The following is a 12,177-nucleotide window of genomic DNA, read 5'->3' as shown; positions in this document are numbered from 1 at the left end:
ACAACTCAGGCCCAATTATTTGGGAGTACACCTATGCAGGCTTATGCTATACTATCTAATGAGGAAAAAACAAACAAACAAAAAAACCTTTAAGGTTTGTTTCCTCTCACAGTGTTAGTGAAGCAATATACTTTTTGGTACCCAAACCTCAAAACACACCCTCTGGGGTTTCACTCCAGGAAAAGGTTAAAACATTTGGAAGAGCGTTACAGGACTCACTTAAAACCATCACCTATTTGACAATGGAATACTGAAGGACAGCGTTCCACCTGAATTACCAGTTAACGTCACAAAAGTGGCTGGTACATACATGCATATTCTTGGGGGAAATTTTTTCAGATAAAAGGCTCCTGATAATTCAGCGGATAAGTCTTTCTTCAAGAATTTTAGCAAAAAAAATTACACTGCAAACATTAATAATTAGAAGGGTAGCTAATTACTGGGACAGATTGCCAGGTTACATGGTAACTTTCACGTATTTGGTATTTTTAGATCAACCAAGGGCACCAATCTATCCAGAGATCCCTGTTCTAAATACAGCGACGACATTCCCAAATCAATGTTTCCAAATCACAATAACATGCAATGTCCTTGCAGATATAGACGTTGCAAAGCCTTGTCAGAATGGTTAGTAGAGCATATATATTTTTTTCTTTAAACATGTTACGTGGGTTTAATGATTTACATTGCACACTCCTGGATAAGAAACTAATATTAGCATTGGCAAAATAGATGTTGTGAAATTTAGCCTGAATATAAGAAACCCGAGACTGTATCTGCCTCAAGACAACTCCTTGTAATTTTCTGTTCTCCATCGTAAGTCAAAAAAAGTTTACCTTCATTACATCTTTGTCCACCCATGATAGGACACCACAAAACAATACATTTCTAGAAGTGCCATACTTATTTAAGCAAAAACTGTGAACCCCTCCTATTCAGGTTATTTCCTCCCCTGAAAGCTCACCAAACATAAAGAAGAAACTTTTGAGTAATGGATTTTTTTTCTCCAAACTTGTCCCCACTTACATATTACATATTTTAAACTTTAGCAGCATCCTCTAGGGTGCAAAATGAGTAAAATCTGTACAAGGAAAAACATGTTAATTGACAATGAAACACTATTTATGACCAATTGTCAATTGTTCCTCTAAATGAGAGAGAAAAAAGTTCTAAAAAAAAGTTCTAGCTAGATCTCTCCATTTTCAGTTTAAAGTACCAATCCAAGTTTTCACACATAACTGGCAAATAAGACAAAGAGCTACTTAAAGAATTGTTTTCTATACTGATCCTCAAAATAGCACACGAGCTCAGCAGGACAGTATACAGAAATAAACTCAACCAAGTGCTGAGAAAATTGCTTTAAGAAATTTGCATCAGAAGTGCAACAATGTGAACAGTTTTCACAGATTGTTGCAAGTGCTCATGGATAAAAGGATAAAGAGCCTACATGACAATACCATCCACTGTTCTGAGCCATAGGAGGCAATTAAAAGCATAACTAATTAATCCTAATTATTATAGATAGTTTTCAAAATAATGATTTATTTATTTAACAAATACACTTCTTTGCAAGCTACTGAACATATAGGTATATACATTTACTAAGTGCACAGCAAAATTACAAAGGGGTAGATTACTGTACAACAGCAAAGAGCAATCTTATTAATGCTTTTGATGATTTGCATATGCTTTCATATGCACTTACGCTTAAAACTAAATATTTTGTTCCTTAATATTTCTGCCTTTTGAAAAAGGCAAAATCTCCAAGATTTTTTTTTATCTGGACCATCATCCCAGTCAACAACAAAACAAAAAGTGGGGAAGGGTTCTTTAAACATAAATTATTCCAAAGTCCACAAGACACTTCAAAAAGTCTTTACATACTCTTTCCCAAGGAAAAAGACTCTTTTAAAAGCTTTTCAGTAACATGACAGAACTGTCAAAAACAAACAAACAAACAAAAAACACACCAGAAACACTTACTATTGGCAACAGAATAAACAGTAAAATCTTAAAAATAAAGTATTTGAACTTTTATATATAAAAGAAAGGGTTACTTGCACTCATTCCTTAAGGAGGTTTTACCTCTTGAGCTGGAAATGCAATACAGCATCAAACTAGGGGCTTAAAAAATGGAAGTTGGACATGACTAAGTCTGTGATAGCAAAGGGGGTGTACAGAACCATTCTGGAGGAGCTAGGGAACACCACTGCAAGGCACACTCTATCATGTCTGAAAGTCTACAACAACCAGGGGACATTTAATGATTTTAAAAAAGGGCAGAAGCATCTGGCTGGGAAACTCCACCGAAGTCACACCTCAGTCCCTGGTAAAATGGCAGAGAACACTTGAAAGTCATTTCTAGTTACAAGATAAGAAAGCGACTGGGAACAGCTAGCACTGATTTACCAACTGCAAATCATGCCTGAGTAACTTGAAATAGGATGAAATGGGACTGTGGATGAGGGGAGAGCAGATGATTTCATTTACCATTGGTGTGGCCTTCCATAAAGTCTTTGATAATATCCTTGTAACCAAGCAGGAAGGGGCTGGATCATGGACAAGGCGGGTGACCTGTCAGACTGGAAAGGCAGGGGTCACTGGTGCTAAATCCACCTGGGGACCAGCTGCAGACAGCACTGCTTGTGGGTGGGCACTAAGTCAGCAAATTGCCATCACAGCGTTGACAATTAACCACTTCCTTTGCTATGTCAGCAAGAGGAGGGATGCCACTGTTCCATCAGCACTGTCCAGAGCACACCTGGAGTATTAGCTCGAGTTTCAAGTACCCAAATACAACAGAGGTTGACAAGTGAGAGTCCAGAGGAAGCTCAATGAAATACCATCATGAAGGTTGGAAAAGCCCTCCAAGATCATCTGGTCCACCCATCCACCTACCACCAATGTCACCCACTAAACCACATCCCTAAGCACCATGTCCAACCTCTCCTTAAAAACCCCCAGGGACAGTGATACCACCACTTCCCAAGCTTGTGGCATACCAAAGTCGAAGATAAACTCTTATCTGAGGAGCACAGAGGAAAGACAAGACACAACGCACACCAGACATATAGAAAAATTTCTTAGAATGAGAGTAATTAAGCATGCTGCACAGAAAGTTGCAAAATCTGTCCCTGAAGGAGCTCAGAATTCAACTCAACAAAAGCCTTAAGCAACCTAGAGTAACTTTGAAGTTAGTCCTACTCCAAACATAAGGTTGAACTGGATGACCTTCAAAAGTTCCTTTAGACCTAGGTGGTTTTTTGTTTGTTTTTTTTTTTTAAAGGAAAAGTCACCATTACATGTTTCAGTAAAAACATTGTTCACCAGAGTTACACTAAAAGCAGCAGAACCACTCTGCTTTATACAAGCAGGATGCTTTAACACATCTAGCAATACGTATATACAAGTTTGTAGCACTGGAAATTTTCATAATCATATCTGTTCTGATTCACTTATAAATACCGATGAACTATGCACTGGTTTGCAGACCTGTAAAACAGGGTTAAGTCATCTAATCACAATTTGAGCATTACCTAATAAATGAAAGCCATTTCAACATGACAAAGCACTGCAGATAATAAAAGTGTTGTGACTCCAACAGTTATAACAACACGATGAGATCATTAATACATACCTGACGTGGAAGTAAACTTCCAAAGGCTACAAAATGCTATAGCTTAAAATGAAGGCAGTCCCTTCAGTTGAAATCTCAATACAAAAATACTGTTCAAGTTAGGTTTGAAATGCTGAAACGACTTATTGTTTATTCAAATCTTTCCTGTATTAATTAAGTTACATATTTAGTAAGCAAGACTAAGAACAGCAGCTTCTTAACACTTAAAAAACAAGAGAAGAGGACTGGAACTAATGTCAGTTTGAATTGTGTGATGGGTTACTTAGGTTGCAAGATGTCTCATGTAAAATGAGAAAAATATCTAGATAAGGCTCAAGATCTGAAAATTACTTCAGATGAATATGCTTGTATATTCATTCATATTTTGTAACAAGTGTTACAAAAAAGACAACATGGAACAAAACAAAAACTATTGTGTTCTTTTATGCTTAATTATGAGCAAATTTAAAAATTAAGTTATTTTAAAAAAGCAAACAACCATTTAAATTAAATTCAATTTGCTGGGTATGAAACCCCCTCTGTTGTTCGGAATAATGATACATGAAACAGAATTTGTACAATTACCTGTGAAAACAGTTACAGTAGCATGACACAGGTAAGTCCCAATGCCTAGCACTGCTTTTGTCTATTGTTAATCTGCTGATAATAATAAAACAAACCCTACAGTTTAGCCAACATCAAGTACTCCTTATTCCATCAGTTTTATCATCTTGTGTTAAGTCAAGCATGTGGGATTTAAATTTTCAAATTGAATTCAAATTAAAAAAAAAAAAAAAGAATATTATAAACTTCAAAGATCTATTATTTTTAATTCCTGAAAGAATTATACAAATTAGATCCTGGAATAAAACTGAAGTTGACTAACTTATACTACCTTCTTGGGAGCAGGAACACAAGAAAACAACTTCAACTAGTTTATAAAAACAGAATATCTATTTGTGGTCTTCAAAGGTATTTTCAGCGAAAACATTTTCTTGGAAAATGAAAGAGTGACATAACACTTAATGAAGTGCTTCCAGCTATTACGACTCTACTAATCAAGCACTGAATTAGTTCTTGCCTTCACTTAAGAGTGTCTTTCAGTTCCCATTACAAGGTGTGTTTTATTATAGAAGATAAAGTCATACCTTTAAAGACTTTTCAAAGATGCTACATGACAAAACTCAATCTCAAAAGAAGGAAAGAAGATACAAAAGAACTCCACTAAACTTCAGGATAAAATTATTTCCAACAGAATGTCTAATGTTAAGTAATTTTTCTGGATCAAAACACTATTTGAAAAGTCTGAAGAGTTAGAATGGACAGAGCTGACGTGAAATTAACTTCACAGTTTACAAGTTTGGATTCACTGAATATCACTGCACAGTTACTGACCTTATATATACTCACAGGTAAGTGTGTGCACAGTAACTGTTACAGAAAAACAAGTCCTGGGTTGTTTAAAAGTAAAACAAATTTTAAAAAAATGTAAAAACAAGTGCACACTGCTAGAAAAGTATTTTTAATTTGTTGGTTTAGGACCAGAAGCACTCAAGAGTTCAGAAAAACTGTTACACAAAGCAGAATCAATGAGATTCCTACACATTAAATGGGACTTTTTCCCTCCCTTATCAATCCTCCCATTAGGTCAGCAATGTGTTATGGAACTGAAGTCTGCATGCCTAGGACAGACTCCAGCACATCCATTCCCAGTCTGCTAGAGGTCATTTAATGGATTCTTCAAGGTAACAAACAATTCTGCTCAAGTAGTGGTAAAGGTCTTGAAGCCCTTTGTAAATCCTTACACCACATTGTCTAATGTTACAAAACACAGTATTAGCAGTACCTCATAAGTTACATTTACTTGCTGGGTATCACAAGCATAATGGACACTAGTATGTTCAAACTGCAGCCAGACTGGAACTAAAATTTAAGTCCTAGAATATCTCAAAACATCTCAATATAGTTACAATTCTGTCGGTTCATGCAGAAGCCAGTTTTACATGCTTAAGCTATCACTAGTAGCAAAGAACACTCACAATTAAGACAACATCAAAAGTACAAAAATAACAGGGAGCAGTTGCATTTTTATTTGCAGACTTGGCTATAATTTACTAAAAAAAGTGAAATTTATTGCCTGTATAAAGTCTATCAGCTTCTGAAATTCTCTGTAAGGAATAAAGAAAAATTTCCATTGCCCCTAAGACCTGTAGCCTTAACATCCACCTGAAAAGAAAAGACCCCAACAGCACATAGCCAAGCGAGAAATACCTCTCCCTTCTAGGAGAGCCTGTTTTTGCCAAGGTACATGTCCAAGGTTTGAAATGAACCGTGCTGGTTCAACAGGACAATGCCATCATGTAGAAAACTACCTAGTATTACAAGCTGCAGGGCTGGTTAGCACTGACAAATTTGGCACTGGAACATCAGAAACAACTAAAGTAGGCTATGCTAGTGATGACAGAATTATAGGAATCATCTTGGATAATTACTTCAGTGGTAAGGAGCAGTGCACAGAAAAACCTGTTGGAGCATTATTCCTGTTTTCTTATGTTCTACTGCTATAACTACATTTTGTGCAAAACTCACCTGGGGCACATATACTTCTTGCTGTCTTTAAACATTCTTCAGTTTAATATGTAGATCCCAGTAATAATCTCAGAAGTTTAACAACTCATTTGCAAAACTTACCTGTATAAGCAGTCCATATAGTCTGCTCCTTTGCTATACTCTTCCCAGTATCTGTGATACATAACCAGTACTTGTTCTTCGGATTCCAGAACTCTCTGTGAAGGAAGACAGGTGTGCACATGTGTGCACACACACACAGGTAAAGTTAGTAAGAAAACAGTATAAATTTAAAGTTGTAACAGGATTACTGTTTTGGAACAACCACAGATGCAAAACTAAGACCACACCTAAGCTTCAATAACGGTGAAAATAACATTTTTGCAATGATCTGAAAACTACCAAATATTATGTAGAAGTTTTGGTAAGTCAACTACAACAGCCAAAGTTGTTTTATTTTGTGTTTTACAAGGACAATCTGTATAATACTTTAATTTTCTATCTGTCCTTACAGAAGCACTGGCTTGAACAAGGACTGTTCATATTCTCAGCATATGCTGGTGGATAACTCACATAACTACTTCTCCACTGACATGAACTAATTTTAAACTCATGCAGCCACATGCACACTGGAGGAGTTGCCTCACTCACTGTAACTATTTAAAATCAGTATGCATTACTCATTTGAAAAACACTCATACTCACCAATAATGCTGGAATAAAACAACTTTAACAAAGCACAGGTACATACAAACTTAAACACAGCTTAAGTTCTGTGAAGCTAGGCCCAAATTCTTTGGAACATCAGCCATTAATCATCTAAGAAGTTGTTGGCATACTAAAGTTCTCAAAATATATTAATATTTCAAAAGAATATAGTTTAACAATTTAGATTTAAACAAATGAGTATGATTTGTGGAGGCAGACAAGATCCTAGGAATTTAACTCCAGAGACTGCAATTTAAAACTTTCTCAAGGAACAACAAAGCCTGTTCCAAAACAATGTAAAAAGAGGAAAGCCAGTAGACCAGGTACAATCAAGAGTGCTTTCTTCTGTAGTATGAATTTCGCAAGGATTTTTCAAAATTATTTCAAAGACAAATGACGGATAGCCAGTTTAAGAACTGGATGTATGCTTTCCACTCCTTCCCACAGCTTCTACTGTGCCTGACTGCCTTAAGTGAGCTCGTTCAGCTCACTAAATAACCGAGAAACAACTTCGTGACTGAGTTACCTGCCAGTTTTGTGAACTGATTTAGTCTGCCAAAGCATCAGAGGTAGCCTCTCTGCAACCAGTGGAATGACCTATTAAGATGTCTAGCCTATGCTGTCAAACATACAACATACAGGTACTTAAGTTCAAAAAACAGCAATAAACCACTCAGCAATACTGTCCAGAACTTGCAATTCTTCACTCCCTATAGGGATTGCATATATATATGTTTCTATATATATAGAATATATATATATATATTCTATATATGTCCTTCACCAAAGACAAACAGACATCTAGTTTACTTCTTGTTTTACTGATGTACAAGGAGATACTGTTCATGCATTAATAAATCACAGTTCTGTTGCATTTGTGTGTCATCAGGTAAGACACCTATGTTAATTTACAGCTATAGTGGTATAGGAGTACTGTTATATGTCATAATAAATAATTTGCCTTTACCACCTCCCCTCTCAAGCATTTTTCCTTCGTTGAGTATACACAGTTGGCTCTCAAGATGCTACCGCAGTTTTACACTGAAGGGAAGGCTAATGACAAACTGTAACACATTCTGAAAATGAAGACATTTCTGTAACTCATTCAATTATAAGCAGTGAACAGAGAAGAACAAACATATGTATTACAAATTTTATGCATTCACTCTTGGCTTGAAAAGTAAGTCTGTGATGTATCCAGACATCTGTCTCTCTTGTAGATGTATACTCTGGCTCCAGAACACTGACACCTCTGATTTTACCTCAGCAAATATGCACAACTTCATGTGAACAAAACAAAACCCCACCCTGAAGTGAAAAAAGGACAAACAATAACCACACACACATCATTAACTGTATAGGTTACCTTGTGCAAATGGCGTACATGATTTTCCAAAAAAATTTTAGTCTCAGTATAAAGTCTCTCTCCAAGAGGTTCAGGATAGGCCACACACAGAGCATAAATGTCTCTGGGTTAGGAGTCAAGGCTTGTATCTGCTTAAAGTATGAAAACTCAACAACAAAATTTAAAGGTCACATAACCTACTCACCCACGTTTTAGTTTTTTTGTTCTGGGGATTAAATTGATCTTTTTCTGAAGTTTCTGTAATCCCTGATTTGCAAAGAGCAAGTTTTCAGCTTCAATTATCAATATCTGTTTTAATTAGTGGAAGCAGCGGGAACATTAGGGCTCTGATCCTAGAACTTCTATCAGCTCCCCACTGACGTGGCTTCTACCACTTATTTACCATCTACAGATAAATACGATTATCTGAAAGTGAAGATCAGCATTCATCTGAAATACTTCTGTATCTGCAGCCAGTGTGGTTGGTGGAACAATCAGTTCTACAGCTGAAAAAACACCAAGACAATTACAGGAAGATCCTGACATTCTACCTGCCCAAAAAAGTCCAACTGTTAGACAGCAGTTATCAAAGTACAGTTATCAAAGTTATAAACTACCACTCCCTACTCAATTTGATCAGCGTCTTAACTTAAAGAACACACCCTAACCAACGGAACAGTTAGAAGTGAACTCTTAAAATTGTATTGGGTGTTCATAATAACCAAATTCTTGTAAGTATTATCTCAAGTGGAGAGATGTAACTGTCGCTTATTTGCTGGACAATGAAACATCTCCAGAATCACTTGTTTCCACAAAGAACCAGTGAGGAGATCTGAAGGTCAAAGGTGGCTGGAGATGACTCACAGTTTAAATACAGTGACATATGGTCTTTCAAGTGATCTTTTCCAGAAGATTCTTTAACCCTTACAGAGGCAGGGCTCTCAGCTCATTGCCATTCTAGCATTTCCAGGTATTAGCTAAGTTTAAAGATGAGCTATGTTTAACAATAGAATTACTATCACGGTTACAAAGAAAACATTATATTTTAGTTTTGGGAAAGTAATGATGCAAGAAGTAGTTCTAGAAGATGGATCTGCACATTACAAAGCTTCTCAGCCCTAAAGGACTGCTAGCCTGTGTACTGTGCCTGACCTCAGCTGTCTCAAGCAGCGCATAAGAGAAAGCAATCACTTCTGAGAACAGTGCTGCAGACTGAAATCACATTCCTTTGCTGTACCTCATTCTTTATGTCATTGTTGCAACTACAGAGGGAGAGCGCTGATTATCTGGTGCTATAATCAATAAAACAGCCTGGATTAACACGTTGTGCAAAGCTATTGGTCATCTCTTCATTATGCTTATCAAGCAGCAAGAAGAATAGAGTAAACAACCAACGTTTCCTCACCCATTTTTAAGTCAGGTCTATGAAGAGGTCAGATACATACACCAATTTTACAATCCCTCTAGATCTTTAGAAACACTTTACTCCAATTAAATTAAATTTGGCAGAGAGTAAAGAGCTATCACAGAACAAGATACATTGTAGAAAGACTTGACATTTAAAACTTTTTATTAATATTTCAGATTTAAAAAAAAAACACACAGAAAAACATTTAAAACCCAAGAAAAATCTTCCACACTAGCTGTACAGAAGAGCTACCAGTTTCACTGAGCTATTCTAGACTTGGTCAACAGTTTATGTTAAAACATACGGCTTGGTTAACGCAGCAGAAGTACCAACCTGCATTTAAGGTTGGACGTTACAGATCACACCAGCCCCTCAGGTCAGTCAGCCATGGAGAATACTCCAAAAGGCTCCTGACTGTGCCAAATTCAGCAGTAACAGTGCCACCTTCCCAGGAATATAACAATGCCTGCCTTACTGTCATCTCTCAAAGAATTACTTGCCAACTGATTCTTCCCAGACTGCTTCCTGAGTCTGCTATTCCTAAGCGTTCGCCTCCTGATGCTCAGTCAACTGAAGTAAATCCCAAAAGAGGATCAAACAGCAGACCTGTGTACAAGGTCTCTACATAAGAAGTTATAAGTGGAGAAGTATGGTAAGAGGAATCAATCCAACATCTCATTCAGCTATTCTGAATTTAAAATCCACTTTGGGCACCCTTGTTAAAATGGGTAGAGTTTTACACTACAAAAGTTAACAACTTGTTAAGACTGAAACGTGTGGTTCTTAAAATCTGCTTAGGAAGAGTTACTACAGCATGATCTGTAAGCATGGCAGTGCACACCTAATTAACGAAAAAAAGTCACCAATGTTTTGGTGTTGTTTGAACTTGACTCAAAGACAAGGCGAAGAGTCATGCCCCCAGAAATTAATTAAAAGTTTTAAAATGAAGGAGCCACTTAAAGATTATTGCACCATACAACTGCACAACCATATTCTATGTGGCCTATGAGCAACTACAGTTTTATATATTTACATGCACAGACTCAAAGTCACAGGCAAATGGAAAAGCAAGTCTAAGAAATAGTAACACATTCAGAAAGAGAAGAGGCTACAGAGCCCAGCTCCTGCACAAAGAACAAGGTCATGCTGTAATAACTTCTACCTAAGAGTCTTCTTGGAAGCTTCCTTTTCCACCCAGCAGAATTTTAAAAAACTGATAAACAAGTCTAAACCATTCTTCCACCTTATAATCAAATCCAACTCAGTCAGATTGCCGGGGAGCAGCTCTGAGCCTCCAAAAATTCTCTCATTATTCACCCTACTGACAAGGGTAATGAATGCGCAGACACAGGGAACAGCTTTACTTCTGCAAAAAGAAGTTCACTGAAACACAGATCTTATTACAAGCCTGTTTTACACATAAAATGCAAACCTTTCACTACAACAATATCACTTGTGCAGTTATAACATGAACTGTAAGCCTGTATGAGCACAGCTAGAAATCTGTTGAAAATAATCACTCTTCACTGTTCAAGACCAGGGAGCTAATAACAGTGGCAGAAAAGAAGGCTGTTCTATAAACCCTGGCCACAGAAATGTTTAACAGCACAAAGAAGATGGAGACATGTTTAAACAAACCGAAAACAACCTCAGCTCCATTGCCAACAAAGTTTTGAGATGAATTCTCTGTCTTAGATGCTCCCCTCACAACACACACACTTAAACATGTAAGAGAAAATCATTATCACAATAGGGGAAACTGACACACGTACTTTTGCGAACAACTACAGCACAAGCTAAATATTGATGGTAAAAACGAGCAAAAACTCAGTCTCCACTGAGCTTAACATCAGACACTACCTGAAAAGGCACTTCTGATTAAGACCACTGAAACTGTTACACAGCGCAGGCATGCTCCGTGCTAGGCACATCACACAACCCTAGCAGGATTGTCACTTAAAGGATACGAGAAGCGGTCGTTCCACGTCGCTCTTTCAACATAATCCAACATAACAACAGCTTTAATTGTTGTTAGAAGTTTGTTCCATGTTTCATCAAAGTCAACTACTCGTGGTTTCAGGGACATCGTGGGGCTTTAGTGTTAATCTGTAGAAAAATTAAACATATCAGGCAACATTGCATGATAACTAAACACATTTAATTTGGTTTTTCACCAATTTATCGAACAACACCACGCCTCAAAGTTCATCACCTTACAGAGGTGCCCATTCAACAGCACCACATGAAGAAACTGACTTTTCTGCAGATTCTTGGTCACTTTTACACAAAGACTGCTTCAGCTTCTCAGTAGCTGAGACAACTTTGAGCAGAAACACGCTCACCAGATTAGCAGTTTATCTGAAATTACTGTTGTCAGCTTGTAGCCAACGTTCACCTCAAGCTTTCATGAAACAATTGTTGGTGTTGTATTTGAAAAGCCACAAAACCCAAAAGCTTTGATCAAGATGACAAAGAGAAAACAACACAGAGCAGTAAGCACAGCTCATGCAGCTTATTGCACTGTGCAGCAGG

At 37.1% G+C, this 12,177-nt stretch overlaps 1 protein-coding gene across 2 annotated transcripts in view; it reads right to left on the bottom strand.

Moving 5' to 3' along the window:
* The window catches only part of CUL2 (cullin 2), a 48,150-nt gene that overhangs the window by 33,743 nt on the left and 2,230 nt on the right, over positions 1-12,177 (bottom strand). For both annotated transcript variants that reach the window (XM_084508993.1, XM_084508992.1), the window contains exons 2-4: positions 11,613-11,751; positions 8,259-8,361; positions 6,308-6,402 (exon numbers count right to left, since the gene is read on the bottom strand). In XM_084508993.1, coding sequence (XP_084365119.1) covers positions 6,308-6,402; positions 8,259-8,361; positions 11,613-11,731 — 317 coding nt within the window. In that variant the 5' untranslated portion in view covers positions 11,732-11,751. The remainder of the gene's footprint in view (positions 1-6,307; positions 6,403-8,258; positions 8,362-11,612; positions 11,752-12,177) is intronic.

The sequence above is a fragment of the Aythya ferina genome (genome assembly GCF_964211825.1).
Source record: "Aythya ferina genome assembly, chromosome: 2".
NCBI lineage: Eukaryota > Metazoa > Chordata > Aves > Anseriformes > Anatidae > Aythya > Aythya ferina.
The sequence above is the reverse complement of the archived record's forward strand: the minus strand, read 5'-3'. Positions and strand labels throughout refer to the sequence as shown.